The following is a 17,118-nucleotide window of genomic DNA, read 5'->3' as shown; positions in this document are numbered from 1 at the left end:
ACTCGGGGAGGGGGGGCTGGAGGTGGGACCCCCGGACACCGGCGGGAGCTGCCGCGCCGTTCGTCCGCGCCCCCTCCCCACGAGCGGAGCCACCTGCGAGCCGCGGCCCGGTGGGACGGGGAGCAGCGCGGAGGAGGGGGCGGCTTTGCGGGACCCCGGGCTCTTCCTGCGCCCCCAGCCCCATCCCGCGTCCCGGCACCGTGCGCCCCCCGGATGCGCCGCGCTTCCCCCCGGCCCGGCGGCACCGGGGGCGGTGCCGGGGCCCGGCGCCCCCCGGGCCGGGCGGGGACAAAGGGCGAGTGACCAGCGGCCGCATTTCCGGCGGCGGACAATGCCCCGGCCGCGGGGGCACAGCGCCGCCCGCCGCCCCGCCCGGGCTGTGCCCCCGAACCGGCCCGGCCGAGGGGCGGCGGGGCCGGGGGCGGCGTCTGCGCCCACCGCGGCCGCCCCACGCGGGGCCGGTCCCGCGTGGTGTCACCGAGCGGAGCATCGGGGTCAGCGCGCGGTTTCACGGGGCACGGCCACGGGGACCGCGGTGTCACCCGCGGGGGTCCCCCGGGCCGGGCCGGTGCTGCCGGTGGAATCCCGCGTGGGGAATCCCCGCGCGAGGCCTCAGCCGCCCGCGGGGCCGCTGCCGCTGGCCGTGGTGCTGAAGCGGCGGCCCTGTCCAGGGTCCTGGCGGTGCCCTTCGTCCTCCTGCTCTTCCTCTCCCTCCTCCTGCTCTTCCTCTCCCTCCCCCTGCTCTTCCTCTCCCTCCCCCCGCTCCTGCCCCGCACACCGGGGGCTCCTTGTTGCCCCTTCCCCACAGAGCCGAGCAGCCCCGCTGGACCCCACTGGCGGACGGCAAAGCAGGAGGAAGAGGAGGACGAGGAGGAAGAGGACGGTTTTTCTCGGTGGAGGCACCCAAGGGAGCTGCTGGGAGCGCCCCAGCCCGCCAGGACTCGCGGTGCCGCTGGATCCGTGTCCCACGGGCACAGACGGAGCGGGAGGTGTCACCACTCACCCCCAGCCGGTGCCACGGCGTGTCCCTCACCTTCACACCGCCCTTAACGGGCCGGCGGGAAGCTCCGCTGGTGTCTCACCGTCGGTCCTGAGCCGATTCCCCAAAGCCGAGGAGCAGCACCTCACCTGCAGCAGAAGGAGGGACGGGTCTGGTCAGGGTTTCCTATGGGATCCCCACTCCCATCCCTGGCCGGGCTCTGGCCGCCGCAGAACTCCCGGTCCGGGACGGGGCTGGTGGCAGTCCTGGCACGAAGGAAACCACGGTGCCCGTCCCTGTTCCTGCTACCCGTCTCTGCTGGTACCCAGCGCCAGCTCGGGTGGCGCCCCGGGACATCCCGGGACCATCCCGGGACCATCCCGGGAGCAGGAGCGCGTCTGGCCCCCTCTCCTGGCTGCAGGGCTTGCACATCCATCCCCGTTTTCCTCTCGGCCGTGCGATAACCGGGGCAGGAGGGGAGAAAATAACCCACCCTCCAAACGGCTCCAGCCCCGTCCTCTCATCCCTGCTTCCATCCCTTCTCCTGCCCAGCTCTCCCCGTTTCACTCGGGATTTGGGGAGGGCCCGGGGAAAGGATGTGATGAGGAATGAGCTCTTTCTTGCTTTCTCCACAACGAATCCTTCAGAAAATCACCCACCCCCTGCACCAGCCTCCCCCTGCAGCCCTTCCTGACGGACAGGAGCCACCAGCAGCCCCAGAGGCATTTTCCTGTAACTCTTTGCAGGCAGCAGCAACTCCCTCAGCGTGCCCGGATTTCTGCCCATCCTCAGTGGCTCTCCAGCCCCGCGATGCAGCCACATCCCCGCTCGGGGCGCTTCCATCCCTTTCCATCCCATCCCACCCTTCCCCGCCGGCCCAGCCCGCAGCAGCGCCGGCCCCGTGCGGTATTTCTGTGTGTGCTGTATTTGTTTTCGGGGCCTGTTGAATGGCAGACGAGGAAGGGAAGGGAAGGGGACTCCTTCCTGTTCTTTCAGAGCCGGTCGCTGTGCCCTGCTCGGCTTCAAGGGAATAGCCGGCAAAGCGGCCGCTTTCACAAATAATGGCTTCATTAGATTGAAAGAAGTGGACAGTGACCTCACTGAAATGGACTTTCTGACCCCTGCTGACCTCTGGCCCCGGCTCTGACAGCCTGTAAATCTTCCCCTCGGCACGGCCGGGGCGAGGGCAGCAGCTCTGTGAGCCCGGGGCCGGTGCTGCTGTCCCTGGGCCGGACCCACGGAGCTGCCCCGGGGCTCCAGCGGAGCCCTGAGCCGGCAGGATGAGCCCTGGGGCTGGGCAGCACCCGGGCACGTGGGTCCCAGCGCTGGCAGAAATCGGGACCGGTGTCCCCAGGGTGCTGCAAGTCCCTCCGGGGTCCCGAAGTGCCGTGGAAAATGATCTTATCTGGGCTGAGGCTCCAGCGCCATCTCCCAGCGCTGTCACTGCCATCGCTGATCGGCTCAAAAGCAGCCTCCGAGCTCCTGCCAAAGGAAAAGGATCCCTCTGCCTGCCCACCCTAAGGCACAGCCCTCCTGGCTGCACAAAGCTCCTCCAAGGCCGGCCAGGCCCACCTCCACCCCCTCCTGTGGGCACAGAGCCTTTCCTGCAGCCTCCACCACCTCCTTCCCCAGCCAGCCCAGGAGCCTGGTGGGCACTGTCCGGTCCTGCCAGCCCATCTGCTGCTGGGGAAACTGAGGCACGAGGGGGAGCGGTGGGTGCCCATGCTGAGCGCTCCCCCTGCCCTGCCTCAGGCTGGCACTCGCTCCAGGGCTGGCAGCGAGCCCCTCACACCCCACCTCCCTCCTCCCCACCCTTCCACGCTCGCTGCTGACCTTTGGCTACCAAGCAATCAATAACGGAGGCCACGGAGCTTCTCCTCCTGCCCCCGGCCCCCCACACCCCCTGCTCGCCTGGGGACACGGGGTGGGGGGACACTGGCACCAGCGTGCTCCCCGAGGGTGTCCTCACCAGGCAGCGCCTTCCCAACCCTCCAAAAACGCTCCCCTGGGGCTCTCTCCGGCCCTGGGTGCCCCACAGCTCTGGGGAGGGAGCGGGGCCATCCTGCTCTGTCCCAAATGGGCTGCCCGGGGCACTGGCACCTGGCACGGGAGGGTGAGGAGAGCTCCCGAGGGTGCCCTGCGGGGCGCTGCCTGTGCCCAGGAGGATGGAGACAGTCCTGCCCCTGGCCCGGAGTGATGGCTTGTGCCCAAATTCGGCAGCTCCCTTTGATAAAAGCCCTGGGGCAGCAGCTGATTGATCGGCTGCAGAGCGGGGATTGATCAGGATTTCAGCCCATGCATATTCCTGCTCCCTGATAAAGGGGAATCGATAGCTGAAGGATATTCCTCAGAGGCTGCAGACCCCCCCAGACCAGAGCTCACAAGTCTGCCCTTGCCCCTTAAATCCCCCCAGCCCCGTTCAAACCTCACTCCCCCAAGAGGAAATCCAGGCAGTGGGGGAGAAACCTGGTTTGGGGGAGCCAGGAGGGCACAGCAGGATATTGAGGAAAGGCAGAGCCTCTCCCCAGCAGCTGAATCTCACCTCCCAAAGCATCGCCTCTCCCGCATCTTCGTCCTCTCACTGGTGGCCTGGCAAACAGGGGTTTCATCTTTCCTGGGGTGCTGGAGAACCTCCTTCAAAGTCCTGCTCAGGGTGATCCCAAGGAAGCTGAGCTGGCTGATACCTCCAGAGCCCCTCGCCCTCATTGCCTCCAGACTCCAGAAGGGCCGGAGCGCGGAGAGCTGCAAACGCATTGCAGCTGCGGGCAGAGCGGAGCGGAGCCCTCCGTTCCCCCCGGGACCGGGGACAGCCACCCGGTGTTCACCCGGGGGAGGGGACACGGCTCATGGGGGGGTCCTTTTCCTTTTGCACTCTTATCTGCCACTCCCCCCGCCCGCAGGGACGATGCCGCGGGACCCCCCTGCAGCCGGGGAGGGCTCGGGGGCTGCGGGGCTCCCCCCGGCCCCGTGTCCCCCCCGGGAGCTGCGGCTGAGCCCGACCCCGCCCGTCCCCGGCGTGCCCGTGTCCCTCCCTTCGCACACAGTGACTCAAAGCCCAGGCTCGCCCCGGTGTCCCTCCAGTTTCTCCAGTGCCCGGGGAACTGGTTTGCTGCGGGGGGACCCTCCCCAGCGCTGCCTGAGCGCTGCGGGGTTAGAACGGAGCTCCCGCTGGCTCGGCGCGGACACCCACCCTGGCACGGCCTGGCACGGCCTGGCACACACCGAACACACCGAACACACGCACCGACACCGCCCCAACACCCAGCCGGGCCGGGGCTGCCGGGACCCCATCGCTGCCCCTCCTGCGAGCACCGGAGGGGCGCGGGGGGCAGATCCTGCTCCCGTGCCCGAGCCACAGGGACCGGCAGTGGGTCCCCGCGTGGGTGCTCAGCCACCCTTGGTGTCCTGGCGAAAGGCCCGGGAGGGGACCGGGGACGTGCCAGACCCCGGCAGAGGGAGCTCCGCTCTGCCTCAGTTTCCCCAGCCCGTGAGCGGTGTCACCCAGAGCGGGGTGGCCCCGGGCGCCCCAACCGGAGCTGGACTGCGGCCACCTGCGCCGGGCTGGCGGTGGCCGGGGAGGCTCCTGGGCTGGGCCAGCAGCCGGGAGTGGTGGCCCGGGGCTGAGGCTGGCACCGCAGCGGGAGGGCAGGGCGAGGACACGGGGCGGGTGCTGGCCCTGCCGCGCTCCCAGCCCTGCCGGGACGGGGCCCGGAGCCCCGGGGTCAGGTCTCCCGCGGTGGCCCAGGGCTACCGTGATGTCCACTCCCTCCCCAAGCCCGTGTGAAGCCCCCCAGAACCCCAGCCCTCCGAGACCTGCTAAATGTCCCCGCATTCGGAGCCCCTCGGGAACGCCCTGCAGTGCTGGGGGCTCCGCTGGGACCCCCGGGAAGCGGATTGACCCGGGGCAACCCAGCCCTGCGGACCCCCAGCCCCTCAGCACCCCGCGCTGAGGCCCCCCAGCCCCACGGGCCGCGCCGTGCTGGCCGGAGGCGCGGGGACAAAGCGGTCCCCGGTGTCCCATGCGAGGTTCCCATCGCGCTTCTCTCGGTGGGTGGTGGGATAGAGGTCCGGGGGGCCCGGAGCCACCCAGGCCGGCTGGGCTCCCTCCCGGCGCTGCTGAGTCGGAGGAAAAGGGGGAGCCGGGTCTGGAACCAGCCTGACCGGCTCCCCGGCTGTCAGCACCTGAGGAATGCCAAACCTCCGCTGCGCCAGGGCTGGGTGCTCAGGGCTGGGTGCTCAGGGCTGGGTGCTCAGGGTGACTCTGCCGGTCCGCCCAGCTGTGCGGTGTGCAGAGAGCAGCCCCGCGAGCCCGCTCGGCACAGCACGGCACGGCACGGCACGGCACGGCACGGCACGGCACGGCACGGCACGGCACGGCTCGGCACGGCACGGCACGGCGGGACCCTCGGCCGGCAGGTACGGGGGGCGCGGTGCGCGGCCCCGGGCACAGGGCGCTGCCCGGGCCGGCCCGGTGCTGGCAGGGAAGGGCTCCGTGCTGCCGGGGCAGCGGGACGGGAGCCCCGGTGCCACCCACGGGGACCGCCCGGTGCCTGGAGCCAAGCCCCGGCTGGGCAGGTGCTGGGATGGGTCCCGGCTTCCCCAGGACCACCACAGCTTGGGAGGGGGGATGGGGCCGGGAGGTGGAGGCTGAGCCCAGCTCTGACCCTCTCACCTTCAGTCCCTGGATTTGGGGGGCTGCTGGGGTTGTAATCCAACTCCTGCCACCACAGCGCATCCCAAGAGATGCCAGAGAGAGCTGGGGTTCCTCCACATCTGCTGGCCTGACCACCCGGCTGAGGGGACAGCGGGGCTCCCCTGCCACCCTTTGTCCCCCTCCGTGCCCATGACCCGGCTCAGCGTGGGGGGCAGGGGCAGCGAGGGGGGCCGGGGGTTCTCCTGCCCTCCCACCAACCTCAGCCCGTGCAGCAGCCACCCAGCCCAGCTCCCTGATTCTCCTGAAGGTGGCAGCTCCGCTCTCACCCGCGGTGACAGAGCTCAGCCCAGCGTGGCCGGAGGCTCAGCCTAATCCGTGGTCAGCGGCTCAAAGGCAGCCGCAGCTGCTGCCCTCGGCCCCCCCCCGTCTCTCTTGAATATTAAACAGCACCTCGTGCCTTTGACTTGGGTGCTGGGGGACCCTTTGGGGCGACGGGAGGCAGCAAACGAGGTCAGCGGGTTGGCTCGGCCACAGGGGATTAATTAGAGCCGTGCTGGGTGCCCTGGTGTGCCAACAGCACTGGATCCAGCTTGGCACGTCCAGGCAGGCCGGGATAGCCGGCAGCGGCAGCCAGGGAGCTGCAGGCTCTTGCCCTCTTGTCCTTGCGTCCTCGTGTCCTCGTGCCCTTGACTTGTTGCTGCAGTGGGAATGATTTTAGGAAATGTGGTGCTGGGGCAGAGCAGGGCTCTGGGTGAGCTCCTTTCCCAGGACCTGGGGTGCCCAGGGCAGCTGCAGGAGTGGGGTGGGGTGGGATGGGAAAGACAGACCTGGAGATCTTTGGAAATGCAGCTCCAGGTGAGAGGCAGGATGCTGAGCCAGCAGGTCCCCCCTTCCCCCAGCACCCCGGTGCTGCACGGAGCCAGCGTCCCTGTCCCTGTGTCCCTGTGCTGTCCTGCAGCCACGGGCACGGCCAGCACATCCATCCCTCTTCCACTGGCGGATGCAATGGCCCTGGGCACCCAGCTGTGGCCCTGGGGATCCAGCTGTGGCCCTGGGGATCCAGCTGTGGCCCTGGGCACCCAGCTGTGGCCCTGGGCACCCAGCTGTGCCCATGTGGCTGTGCAGCCCCACCCGGGCTGGTCCCAGCCTCCAGCGGTGCTGCCTGTCCCAGACAAGGTCTCATCGCCTTCCGGAAAAATGACACAAACTCTTCCTATCTGTTCTGGAAAGACCTGCTGGGCCGGGGAGAGCAGGATCTGGAGGGTGCATGGCGGGCTGGCAGAAGGGGCAGGCAGCTGCCTGTACCCGGCATTCCCCGCCTGCCCCCTGATCCCCCTGGGGCCTGGGAAAACCCAACCTGCCGATGCCAGATCCATCCCGCCTGGCTGCTGCAGCATGAGGCCCTCTCCGAGGTGTCCCCCAGGAAAAGCAGCCCTGGGGGGCAGGGAGGTGTCCCCATTCCCAGATGGGGACCTTAATCTCAGCCTGTCCTCGGGCTGACCCCAAATCCCCATCCCTGCCATTGTCCCCAGCCGGGCGGTGACACCGAGCAGCTCCTGACTGGGAGATGCTGGGACGTGGGTGCACTTCCAGCTGCCTCCCCAGCAGCTGCTGTGTCAGCTGCTTCCCAATCCCAAACCCAGCAATAAAACCCTTCTGGGGCAGGCATGTGGCCACAGCACAGGGATTGTTCTGGCATCACCCCCAGGCTGAGGTGGCACATGTGTCCCTGCTCCCTGCCCTGAGCTGTGGGGACCAGAGCGGTGCCCACCCTGCAGCAGCCAACGCCAGGACGTGGAGCTCTGTGCTGGGGACAATCTGGGATCGGGGGGTGAGCTCTGGACGATTGTTCCAGTTCATTTCCTCGTGCCCGTGGAGCTGCAGAGGTGGGCGCTGCCATCCCACCTTTGCCACACAGCCACAGGGAAGGGTCAGGGGGTGAAGCTGCTCAGGTCTCACCTCCTCCTGCACACCCCGCGGCTGCCCCAGCCCTGCTCCTGATCCCAGCCAGGCCCTTTCCCGCACGGAGCAGCTTCCCTGTTGTTTTCTGGGCTTGTTTGTTTGCTGCATTTGCTGACTCGGCGCAGCCTTGCTGCCCGCCTGACTCATCCCACAGCTCAGGGCACGGCACGGCACGGCCTGGCTGCATCCTGAACACTCACCCGTGCCCTGCCAGGCTCCCCTGTGCCCTGCCAGGCTCCCCTGTGCCCTGCCAGGCTCTGGCACAGCCCACGGCCCACCACGGCGTGTGCCAGAGCTCCCACCAGCTCTGCCGGACCCAGCAGCGCTGGCATGGCCAGGCAGAGGGAGCCCCCCACACCCCACACGTGCCAGGATGGATGGCACAAACACCACCAGGAGCCCCATAGCCACCTCCCAAAATGTCCCGCAGGCTCACAGGGAGGTCTGTGGGGTTTAAAGTCCTGCTCTGGGGGCCGGGGGGTTATTCTCAGCTCTCCCAGACTCCTTCTCTCCCTGCAGCTCTGCTGAGCCCGGCAGCGCGGGGCGTTCCGGCAGCACGGAACTGGAACCGTTCCCTGCCCGGTCCCCCGGTATGGATCCGCCGTTCCGGCACTCCAAGAGCGGAGCCTTCATCTCCAGCGTGGAGCTGAGCGTGGGGCCGGGAGCCGCGGCCGCTCCCGGGGGCACCTCCCGCTGCCAGAAGGTCCCGCCGGTGTCACGGCGCCTGGAGAGCCCCGGGAGCGCTCGGGGCCGCGCCGGGAGCCCCTCCCGGGTGTCCCTCCTGCTGCAGGCCTGGGAGAGGGAGATCGTGGAGAAGACGGGCTCCAGCCCCACCGCCCCGACCCACCGCGAGCACTCATCCTCCGCCGGCCTCCTCAAGGACTTCACGGCGCACGGGCCCATCTTCTCGCAGGTCTATGCCCCGGCGCAGAGGCCCCGGCGCCAGGACGAGCGGGGAAAGGGGGGACCCGGCGGGGATGGCTCCCCCTCCTCGGCCGGTACCCCCCGCGAGGTGCCGGTGCACCGGGAGAGTTACGTGCACGGCGCCCTCCTGCCCACCCGCCCCGCCGAGCGTCCCGCGGGGGCTCCCGGGGACGGACCCGGTGCCCCGTGCGCCGCCGGGCACAGCCCTGCCGTGCCCAGGGCCAGGCAGGTCAGGGTGCTGCGGACGGGCAGGGACGCGGCGGAGGGACGGGGGGCTCCAAATGGGACACACGGCCCCAGGCAGGACAGCGGCGGCTCTGCTGTGCCCGCGGTGGGCAGGGAGAGCTCGCCGGGCAGCACAGAGGCCGCTGGGCTCCTGGCTGAGGGATCCCCCGAGGAGAAGGACTCGGCACAAGCCGAGCCCACGCCGCTGAAGGCAGCTGGGGGGGCCGGTGACAGGCCCGGGGACCCACAGACCAGCCTGGCCAGCTCCTCACAGCGTCCCTCGGCAGGCGCCGGGGGCCAGGCTGCTCCGGCTGGCACTGGTGAGGGAAGCGTGGCAGACAGGGATGGCACCATTCCAGCCACGCCACCGAGGACAGAGAGTCCCCAGGGAGCTGGCAGCATCCCTGAGAACCACCCCCCAGAGGTGAGCGATGGTCCAGAGCCTTCACCCGAAACAGCAGCATCAGCAAAGGCTGAGATTGAGCCGGAGGGGGATGAGACGATGGGAGACCCCCAGGGCACAGCCCAAGAGGCTGAGAGCAGCCCAGAGCCCCCCAGCGAGCCCCCAGCCCCCGAGAGCCCCCCGGACGCGAGCGAGGAGGACCCCGAGCTGCTGGTGGACATGGAGATCTTCGTGGACACGCTGCGCAACATGGAGCCCTCGGAGATGCGGAAGGCGCCCAAGGCCCCGCGGCAGCCGCGGCCGTCGGCGCTGGGGCGCTGCGCGGCTCTGCCCCCCATCCACGAGGACCGCGTGGCCCCCCGCGCCCCCCTGTCCCTGCCCCAGGCCCTGCGGGAGCTGCTGGCGGGGGGTCCGGCGGCGCGGCCCGAGGGGGCCCGCGAGGAAGAGGAGGAGATCGAGAACCCCTACCTGAGCCCCGAGGAGCGGGCAGCCGCCAGGACCCTCCGCGGGGCGCCCAGGGAAGGGTGGGCAGAGGGGGGCTCGCTGCTGGGGACACTGGGGGCAGATGAAAACGCCAAACCGGTGGCCGGGGGCCCGGCCGAGCGGAGCGTGCTCTTCCGAGGGAACGTCCTCAAGGGCATGGCGCTGCTCTCCCACTTTTTGGAGCAGCGGGCGGCTGGAGCCGATGAGGGCAAGTCCTACTCCCGCCTGGACAACAGTGTGCTCTACAGCCGCTTCGTGTCCCCCGGCACCGCCCTGCTCGAGCTGCCCGAGGGCAATGGGGGCTCAGAACTGCCCTGCCCCGGGGACCACAATGGGCTGGGCCCTGGTGGCCATTCTGGCCCTGAGATGGCCATGCTGGAAGCCCTGAGCTCTGGTTCTGTCCCTCCTGTCAGCGAGGAGCCAGAGAACACCCTGACCCTGAGCCTCGACCACGTCCTGGTGAGTGAATCCAGCACTGGGGGTGCTCTCCTTCCCCGGGGGGGTGGGAAGGGGGTGGGGGATGAACCTGGAGCATCCTTCCCTGTTCCCAACTATGGCTGCTGCTTCCCGGCAGAGAGGCCGTGGGTGGAGCACGGGCACTGGGATGGGTGATGGGAGGGCACTGGGATGGGTGAGGGGTTAGCACTGGGATGGGTGGTGGGAGGGACTGGGATGGGTGATGGGAGGGCACTGGGATGGGTGGTGGGAGGGCACTGGGATGGGTGATGGGTTAGCACTGGGATGGGTGATGGGTTAGCACTGGGATGGGTGGTGGGAGGGACTGGGATGGGTGTGGGAGAGCACTGGGATGGGTGATGGGAGGGCACTGGGATGGGTGATAGAAGGGACTGGGATGGGTGTGGGAGGGCACTGGGATGGGTGATGGGTTAGCACTGGGATGGGTGGTGGGAGGGCACTGGGATGGGTGATGGGTTAGCACTGGGATGGGTGATGGGAGGGCACTGGGATGGGTGATGAGGGGGCACTGGGATGGGTGATGGGAGGGCACTGGGATGGGTGATGGGAGGGACTGGGATGGGTGGTGGGAGAGCACTGGGATGGGTGATGGGAGGGCACTGGGATGGGTGGTGAGAGGGCACTGGGATGGGTGTGGGAGGTCAGGGGATGGGAGGGTGCCACCACGGCTCCTGGGAGGGTCCCGGGCAGGTGCCAGGAGGGTCGGGGGCAGCCGGGACGCTGATCCCAGCAGTGCAGGAATGCTCGAGGTGTGGCTGCTCGGGGCACTGGGAGGGCCTGGCAGACGCCAGACGCGAGGCTGCGGCTGCGGCTGCGGCTCCCTTGGGCTGCAGGGGGATGGCTGCTGCAGCCGAGGTCCCCCCGCGCTCCTCACCCGCCCGTCCCCTCGGCTCTTCACAGCACGAGGGTAAGGAGGGCTCGGAGAAGATCAACACAAGACCTGGCAAGGTACAGGGAGGGCGGTGGGGCCGGGCTGGGCCGGCCGGCCGGTGTGGCAGCACCTCCCCGCCGTGTCACCCTTCGCAGATCATCCTCTACTCCGATGCCGGCTTCGCGGGGCACAAACGGGAGATTTGGGACGACGTCCCCGACGCCACGTCCTGGGAGCTCTCCCACACCATCTCCATCCGAGTCATCCGGGGCGGGTACGGAGAGGACACCGAGGGCGGGATCGCACCGGGGATGCCGCAGCCCGGGGCTCGGGAGCGCCCGTCCTGCCGGTGTTAATCCCCGCGGCCGTCCCCACCCACGCGTGTCCCGGGGATGCACTGACGCTGGATCTGCCCCGTTTTGCCCCGACCCCGCTCGCAGGTGGGTGATGTACGAGAAGCCGCGGTTCCGCGGGCGCAAGTGCGTCCTGGCCGAGGGGGACGTGGAGATCGACAACCCCTGGACGGCGTACGGTGACACCGGGGACAGCGGGGACACCGGGCAGCCCCGCGGGAGCCGCCCTTTCCGCATCGGCTCCTTCAAGCGGGTGGTGCGGGTGAGTGCCGAGACCCCCGCAGCCCCCAGCGCCCCCAGCAGAGGGGCCGAGCCCAACGCCGCTGTCCCGTCCCCGCAGGATTACCGCAGCCCCGAGATCAGCCTGTTCGCCGGGGAGAACGGCCAGGGAGCCCGGCTCCGCTTCAGCGGCTCGGCCGAGGACACCCGCCAGCGGGGCCAGGCGCTGGCAGCCGCCTCCATCATCGTCCACTCGGGCCTGTGAGGACACCCGGGGCTGGGCTGGGCTGGGCTGGGGCTGCCGGGTGGGCTCCAGCACAGATGGGAGCAGGGGGTGATGCCTTTCCCCGTTCCACAGGTGGCTGCTTTATTCCAAGCCTTTCTTTGATGATGATCCCTACGTTCTGGAGCCGGGCGGGTACCCCAATTTAAAGGCTTGGGGAGCAAAGGATGCGTCCATCTGCTCCATGCATCCCATCAGGCTGGTGAGTGCTGGTGCCCGGGGTGTGCTCCAGGGTTGTATCCAGGTGTCAGTGAGTTCTGGCAGCTCCTGGTTGCCATCAGTGAGATCACGGTGTGGAAACAGGCCAAGCGTGGCTTTGGAAAGTGCTCCTGTGGGTTAGGGGTGAGGGAAAGCTTCAAAAGAGCTTCGTGAACGAAAACAACCCAAAAAGCAGCTCAGGCTTTAAAAGGTGGCAGCAGATGTCCCTGCAATGCCACCTCAGCCTCACTGGGGCTCCTTCTCCTTCCAGGGCTGCCCCGTGGTGGAGAGACCTGGTGAGCCACAGGTGAGCTCTGGTGCTGGGATAGCCCTGGGACCACCCTCACCCCACCTTGTCCCTTCCTCACCTTTCTCACCTGTCCCCAGGTGCTGATCTATGAAGCTGCAGCTTTCCAGGGCCGCAGCTTCACCATCAGCAGAGACATCTATGACCTAAAACGCCTGTCCGAGCCAGCGCTGCCCACCGTGGGCTCCCTGCGTGTCCTGGGGGGCTGGTGAGTGGCATGGGGAGGGCAGGGAAGGCGATGGTCACCCCTGGGAAGGGCTGTGGAATGGTTGGGGGTCACTTGGGAGAGAGGCTGTGGATGGTGTCCCCACGCCCCAGCACAAGGAAATCCTCTGGAGTCCTCACTGCCCGTGTCTGCCTGTGCCACAGCTGGGTTGGCTACGAGAAGGAAGGTTTCCGTGGCCACCAGTACCTGCTGGAGGAAGGCGAGTACCAGGACTGGAGGCAGTGGGGCGGCTACAGCGAGGAGCTGGTGTCCCTACGGCTGATCCGGACGGTGAGGGCAGGGGTGGGAATGGCTCGGGAATGGATTTGGTGTGGGCACAGAGAGCCAGGCAGCCTCACCCCATCCTCCCCCCCAAAGGGAGCCGTGCCTGCCTGTGTCAGGCAGCTGGGCACGGCCTGAGATCCCCCAAAATCAGCCAAGCAAAGGTTTGGCAGCTGCTCCCACCCTCCCCGGGGTGCCTGAGTGCATGCAGGAGCCCGGCTGTGCGTGTGCCCAGCCCACAGCTCCTTTCCCTGACAGACTGTGGGGCTTGGGGGGGCTCCTTGTCCCCACAGGACTTCTCTGACCCAGCGCTGGTGCTGTTCGAGGCCATGGACTTCGAGGAGGGCGCGAGCGTGGAGCTGAGCGAGGCGCTCCCCGACACGCGGCTGGCCGGCTACGGCAGCGTCACGCAGTCCGTGCACGTGCTGAGCGGCGTGTGAGCGTGGGACGGGGACTGGGGGGGACTGGGGGGGCTCGGGGGGGGGGAACGGGCCAGCACTCACCCCCTCCCCGCAGCTGGGTGGCCTACGAGGGCCCCAACTACTCTGGCGAGCAGTACGTCCTGGAGAAGGGTGTGTACCGCAACTGCGAGGACTGGGGGGCCACCGACTGCCGCATCGCCTCGGCACAGCCCATCCTGCAGGTGAGGGAGGGGACAGCCCCTCCTCACGGGACCCCCCGGCCCGTGGGTGTCACGGCCAGACTCCCACCGGCCCCGCTCTGTTTGCCTCCAGGTCAGGGAACACAACCTGCACTTCGTCTCCAAGGTCAGCGCTGGTGGTGGGGAGGGGGACGCAGCCCCTTGTGGGGTGGTGGTGACGCTTTGCCCCCTCACCGAGCCCCTCTGCTCTCCTCCCCAGATCCTGCTTTTCTCAGAGCCCGACTTCTTGGGGGATCACGTCGCCTTTGAGGAGGACCAGGAGGCCCTGCCCGAAGGCTTCATCCCACGCTCCTGCAGAGTGCGTGGGGGCAGGTAGGGTGTCGGGGGTGCTGGGGGAGGGATGGATGCCCTGCGGGGTGGCTCTGTCAGTGCAGGAATGCTCCTCCCCACCAGCTGGATCCTGCTCGACGGGCAGGACTTTGCCGGGGAGCAGCACGTGCTGTCCGAGGGCGAGTACCCCACGCTCAGTGCCATGGGCTGCCTCTGCTCCACCGCCATCCGCTCCTTGAAGAGAGTTCCACTGGTGAGTCCCTTCCCTTCCCTTCCCTTCCCTTCCCTTCCCTTCCCTTCCCTTCCCTTCCCTTCCCTTCCCTTCCCTTCCCTTCCCTTCCCTTCCCTTCCCTTCCCTTCCCTTCCCTTCCCTTCCCTTCCCTTCCCTTCCCTTCCCTTCCCTTCCCTTCCCTTCCCTTCCCTTCCCGATGCCCCCAGAACATTTTTCCCTCTCACGGGCAGCCCCAGTTCTGGCTCTGCACCCCAGGAACCCTCACTCCCCCCTGTCCCCACCCCACAGTTTTTCTCGGAGCCCTCCATCTTCCTGCACGGGCTGGAGTGTTTTGAGGGGAAGGAGATCGAGCTGAACTCCGAAGTGCGGAGTCTCCAGGCCGAGGGTTTCAACAACCACGTGCTGTCGGTGCGGGTCAAAGGAGGGATGTAAGTGAGCCCTGGTCCCCCGGCACCCCGTGGGTGTCCCCTGCCCGCCCTGTGACCTGTCCCGTGCCATCCTGTCCCCACAGCTGGGTGCTGTGCGAGCACGGCGACTTCCGAGGGCGGCAGTGGCTGCTGGACTGCACCGAGATCACCAACTGGCTGACCTACAGCGGGCTCCAGCACGTGGGGTCCCTCTACCCCATCCGCCAGGTGAGGGTCACCTTTGGGAGGGGACAGGGCCGTGTCACCGCGTGGGGTGAGCCCCAAACCCCGGGACGTGAGGCTCACACGGAGACAGAGCTGCCAGCCCTGGGCTGGGGGAGCTGCAGAGGAGCAGTGACAGCTCTGACATGGGAATGGTGCCACCAGCTCGGCACTGCCACCCCAGATTCCCGTCCCCCACCCTGGGAGTGGTGCCTTTGTGGCGAAACGCTCCCCGTGGGTAAGTGCCTCGTAAAAATCACGGCATCCCAGCGCGGCGAGCCGTGCCCGTGCCAGCTACGAGGGACAGGTCACGGTCACAGCCATCGCCCTGGGGACACGTGGGGATCTCCTGGGGGAAGGACAAGGGGGAGAACCCCCCCAAGGGGTGCAGGATCCCCCCCTCCCAGAGCCCCAGCCGGTGGGGAGGGCAGGCAGCCGGGTTTTGGGGTGCAAACACCAGTTCCTCTCTTGCAGAGACGGATCTATTTCCGCATCAGGAGCAGGGAGCTGGAGCTCTTCCTCTCGGTCCCCGACGACGTGGAGGACATGAAGGCGGGGCGGGTGGTGGTCTCCAGCCTGAGCGAGCAGAGCAGCTCTGTCTGGTACTACGAGGACGGGCTGATCAAAAACCAGGTCAGAGCTCAGCTGCGACAGCCAGCGCCACCGAGGGGAGCGGGGCAGGACTCCTGCTGGGCACTCCCCACCCCACAGCCATCTCCCAGGCTTTATAAGAGCTTCTCCCAGCCTCTGATCCCAGCCTTGTCCCCAGAGATCTGGTGATTCTCCTCCCCGAGTCTGCCCTGGAGATGGGAAGCCATCTCTGCCTTTCCTGAGGAGTTTCTGTCACCTTCATCACCCCCATCTCTCGCTGAGGGGGTCTTCCTGCTCATCCCACATTCCACCAGATCCAGCTGCCCTACAGGGAGACCCCCTCCCTCCGTGTCCTTGCAGGTGGCCCCCAACATGAGCCTGCAGGTCATCGGGCCGGCTGGCAAGGGCGCCAAGGCCGTGCTGTGGTCCGAGACGCGGGTGCCACGTCAGACCTGGAGCGTCGATTCCCAGGGACGGATCCGCAGCCAGATGTTCGAGGACATGGTCCTCGACGTCAAGGGTGAGGCTTGGACAGAGGCTGCTTCCCCAGGGATGCCCAGAAATGGGGTGTTTCCATCAGGAGTGGGGTTCGCCCTCCCCAAACCTCCCCCTCGCTCTGCAGGCGGCCGAAGCTACGACCGGGACCACGCCATTGTTTGGGACACGGCTGATGAGCGACCCACGCAGCTCTGGGACATCCAGGTGCTGTGAGGGGCAGAGGTGCCATGGGGCAGGACGGGGACGCTCTGCCAGCGCCCCCACACTGGGGTAGGACGCCTCAGAGCCCACCCACGCTGCATCCCGAGCACCTCTCTGCCCCAGCTGCTGGTGTGAAGGATGACCACCAACCCACCCATCACGGGGGGACCACCCCACCTCCCTCCCAAGGAGGCCTGAAGGTGGTCCATGAAGGATCCCATGGACACGGCCAGCGTGGGACCCTCTGGAGAGCAGCAGGGCCCCTCCCCACAAGTGTCTGTTCCCCCTGAACTGTATTTATGTACGTGTGTAAGATACAGCCCTGCTTGTCTGGGCCAGCTCTGCCCGGGTGCTTGGTGTCCTTGTCCTGCCCACAGCCTAGCAGCACCCCGTGCCCCAGCCCCGATCCCGGTGCCAGGATGGAATCCCGGTGCCAGGATGGAATCCCGGTGCCAGGATGGGATCCCGGTGCCAGGATGGGATCCCGGTGCCCTCTAGTGCCCACGGGCACAGGCAGCTCCATGGCCGCGTTCTTGGAGGAGGGAGGCGTGTGTCGGTTGCCCCAGGACCCGTCCAGGCAGGGGGACAGGCAGCCACACGAGGGACTTAAAGGTTAAGATCGGCCCGGCAGGAAGGGACGCTGAGGAACGCGAAAGCCCCTCAATATTGCAGAGCCCCCACAGAACTGCTCAGGGCCGCGTCCGCGCCTCACAGGAAGTGAAGCGCCTGTGCTCACGCTTTATATTAACTCTGTCGGGCTGTGATTGGCTGAGGGCGGGAGGTGGCGGCGCCGGATTGGCGGGGAGCAGCAGCCCCTGCTGCGGGATTGGCCGGAGCTGCGCACGGGCCGCCGCGCCCAAGTCCCGAGGGACCGCTGAGGGACCGCTCGGGAACTTCCGGAACCGTTCGGGGACCGCTCGGGAACTTCCGGAACCGTTCGGGGACCGGTCCGGGACCGCTCGGGAACTTCCGGAACCGTTCGGGGACCGGTCCGGGAGCGCTCGGGAACTTCCCGAACCGCTCGGGGACCGGACCGGGACCGCTCCGGGATCCCCGGGAACCGCTCCGGGAGCGCTCCCGAATCCCCGGAACGGCTCCGGGACCCCTGGGGACCACTCCGGGAGCGCTCCCGAACCCCCGGAATCGCTCCGGGACCCCTGGGGACCAGTCCGGGAGCGCTCCCGAGCCCCCGGAACCGCTCCGGGACCCCT

The 17,118-nt window shown here is 68.2% G+C and overlaps 1 protein-coding gene across 1 annotated transcript; it reads left to right on the top strand.

Moving 5' to 3' along the window:
* The first annotated feature begins 5,149 nt into the window (after nt 1–5,149).
* Nucleotides 5,150–16,251, top strand: CRYBG2 (crystallin beta-gamma domain containing 2). Its single transcript, XM_072917864.1, has 20 exons — nt 5,150–5,395; nt 8,115–10,089; nt 11,008–11,055; nt 11,134–11,252; nt 11,419–11,593; nt 11,672–11,811; nt 11,909–12,035; nt 12,303–12,338; nt 12,419–12,546; nt 12,708–12,834; nt 13,119–13,261; nt 13,342–13,468; nt 13,560–13,592; nt 13,686–13,798; nt 13,880–14,009; nt 14,277–14,416; nt 14,500–14,623; nt 15,092–15,250; nt 15,569–15,728; nt 15,831–16,251. The coding sequence occupies exons 1-20, from the start codon at nt 5,169–5,171 to the stop codon at nt 15,917–15,919; spliced, it is 4,320 nt and encodes a 1,439-aa protein (XP_072773965.1). The 5' UTR covers nt 5,150–5,168; the 3' UTR covers nt 15,920–16,251.
* The last annotated feature ends 867 nt before the right edge of the window (nt 16,252–17,118 follow it).

This window comes from Taeniopygia guttata, chromosome 23 (assembly GCF_048771995.1).
Source record: "Taeniopygia guttata chromosome 23, bTaeGut7.mat, whole genome shotgun sequence".
NCBI classification, from domain to species: Eukaryota; Metazoa; Chordata; class Aves; order Passeriformes; family Estrildidae; genus Taeniopygia; species Taeniopygia guttata.
This window is presented reverse-complemented; position numbering and strand designations above follow the sequence as displayed.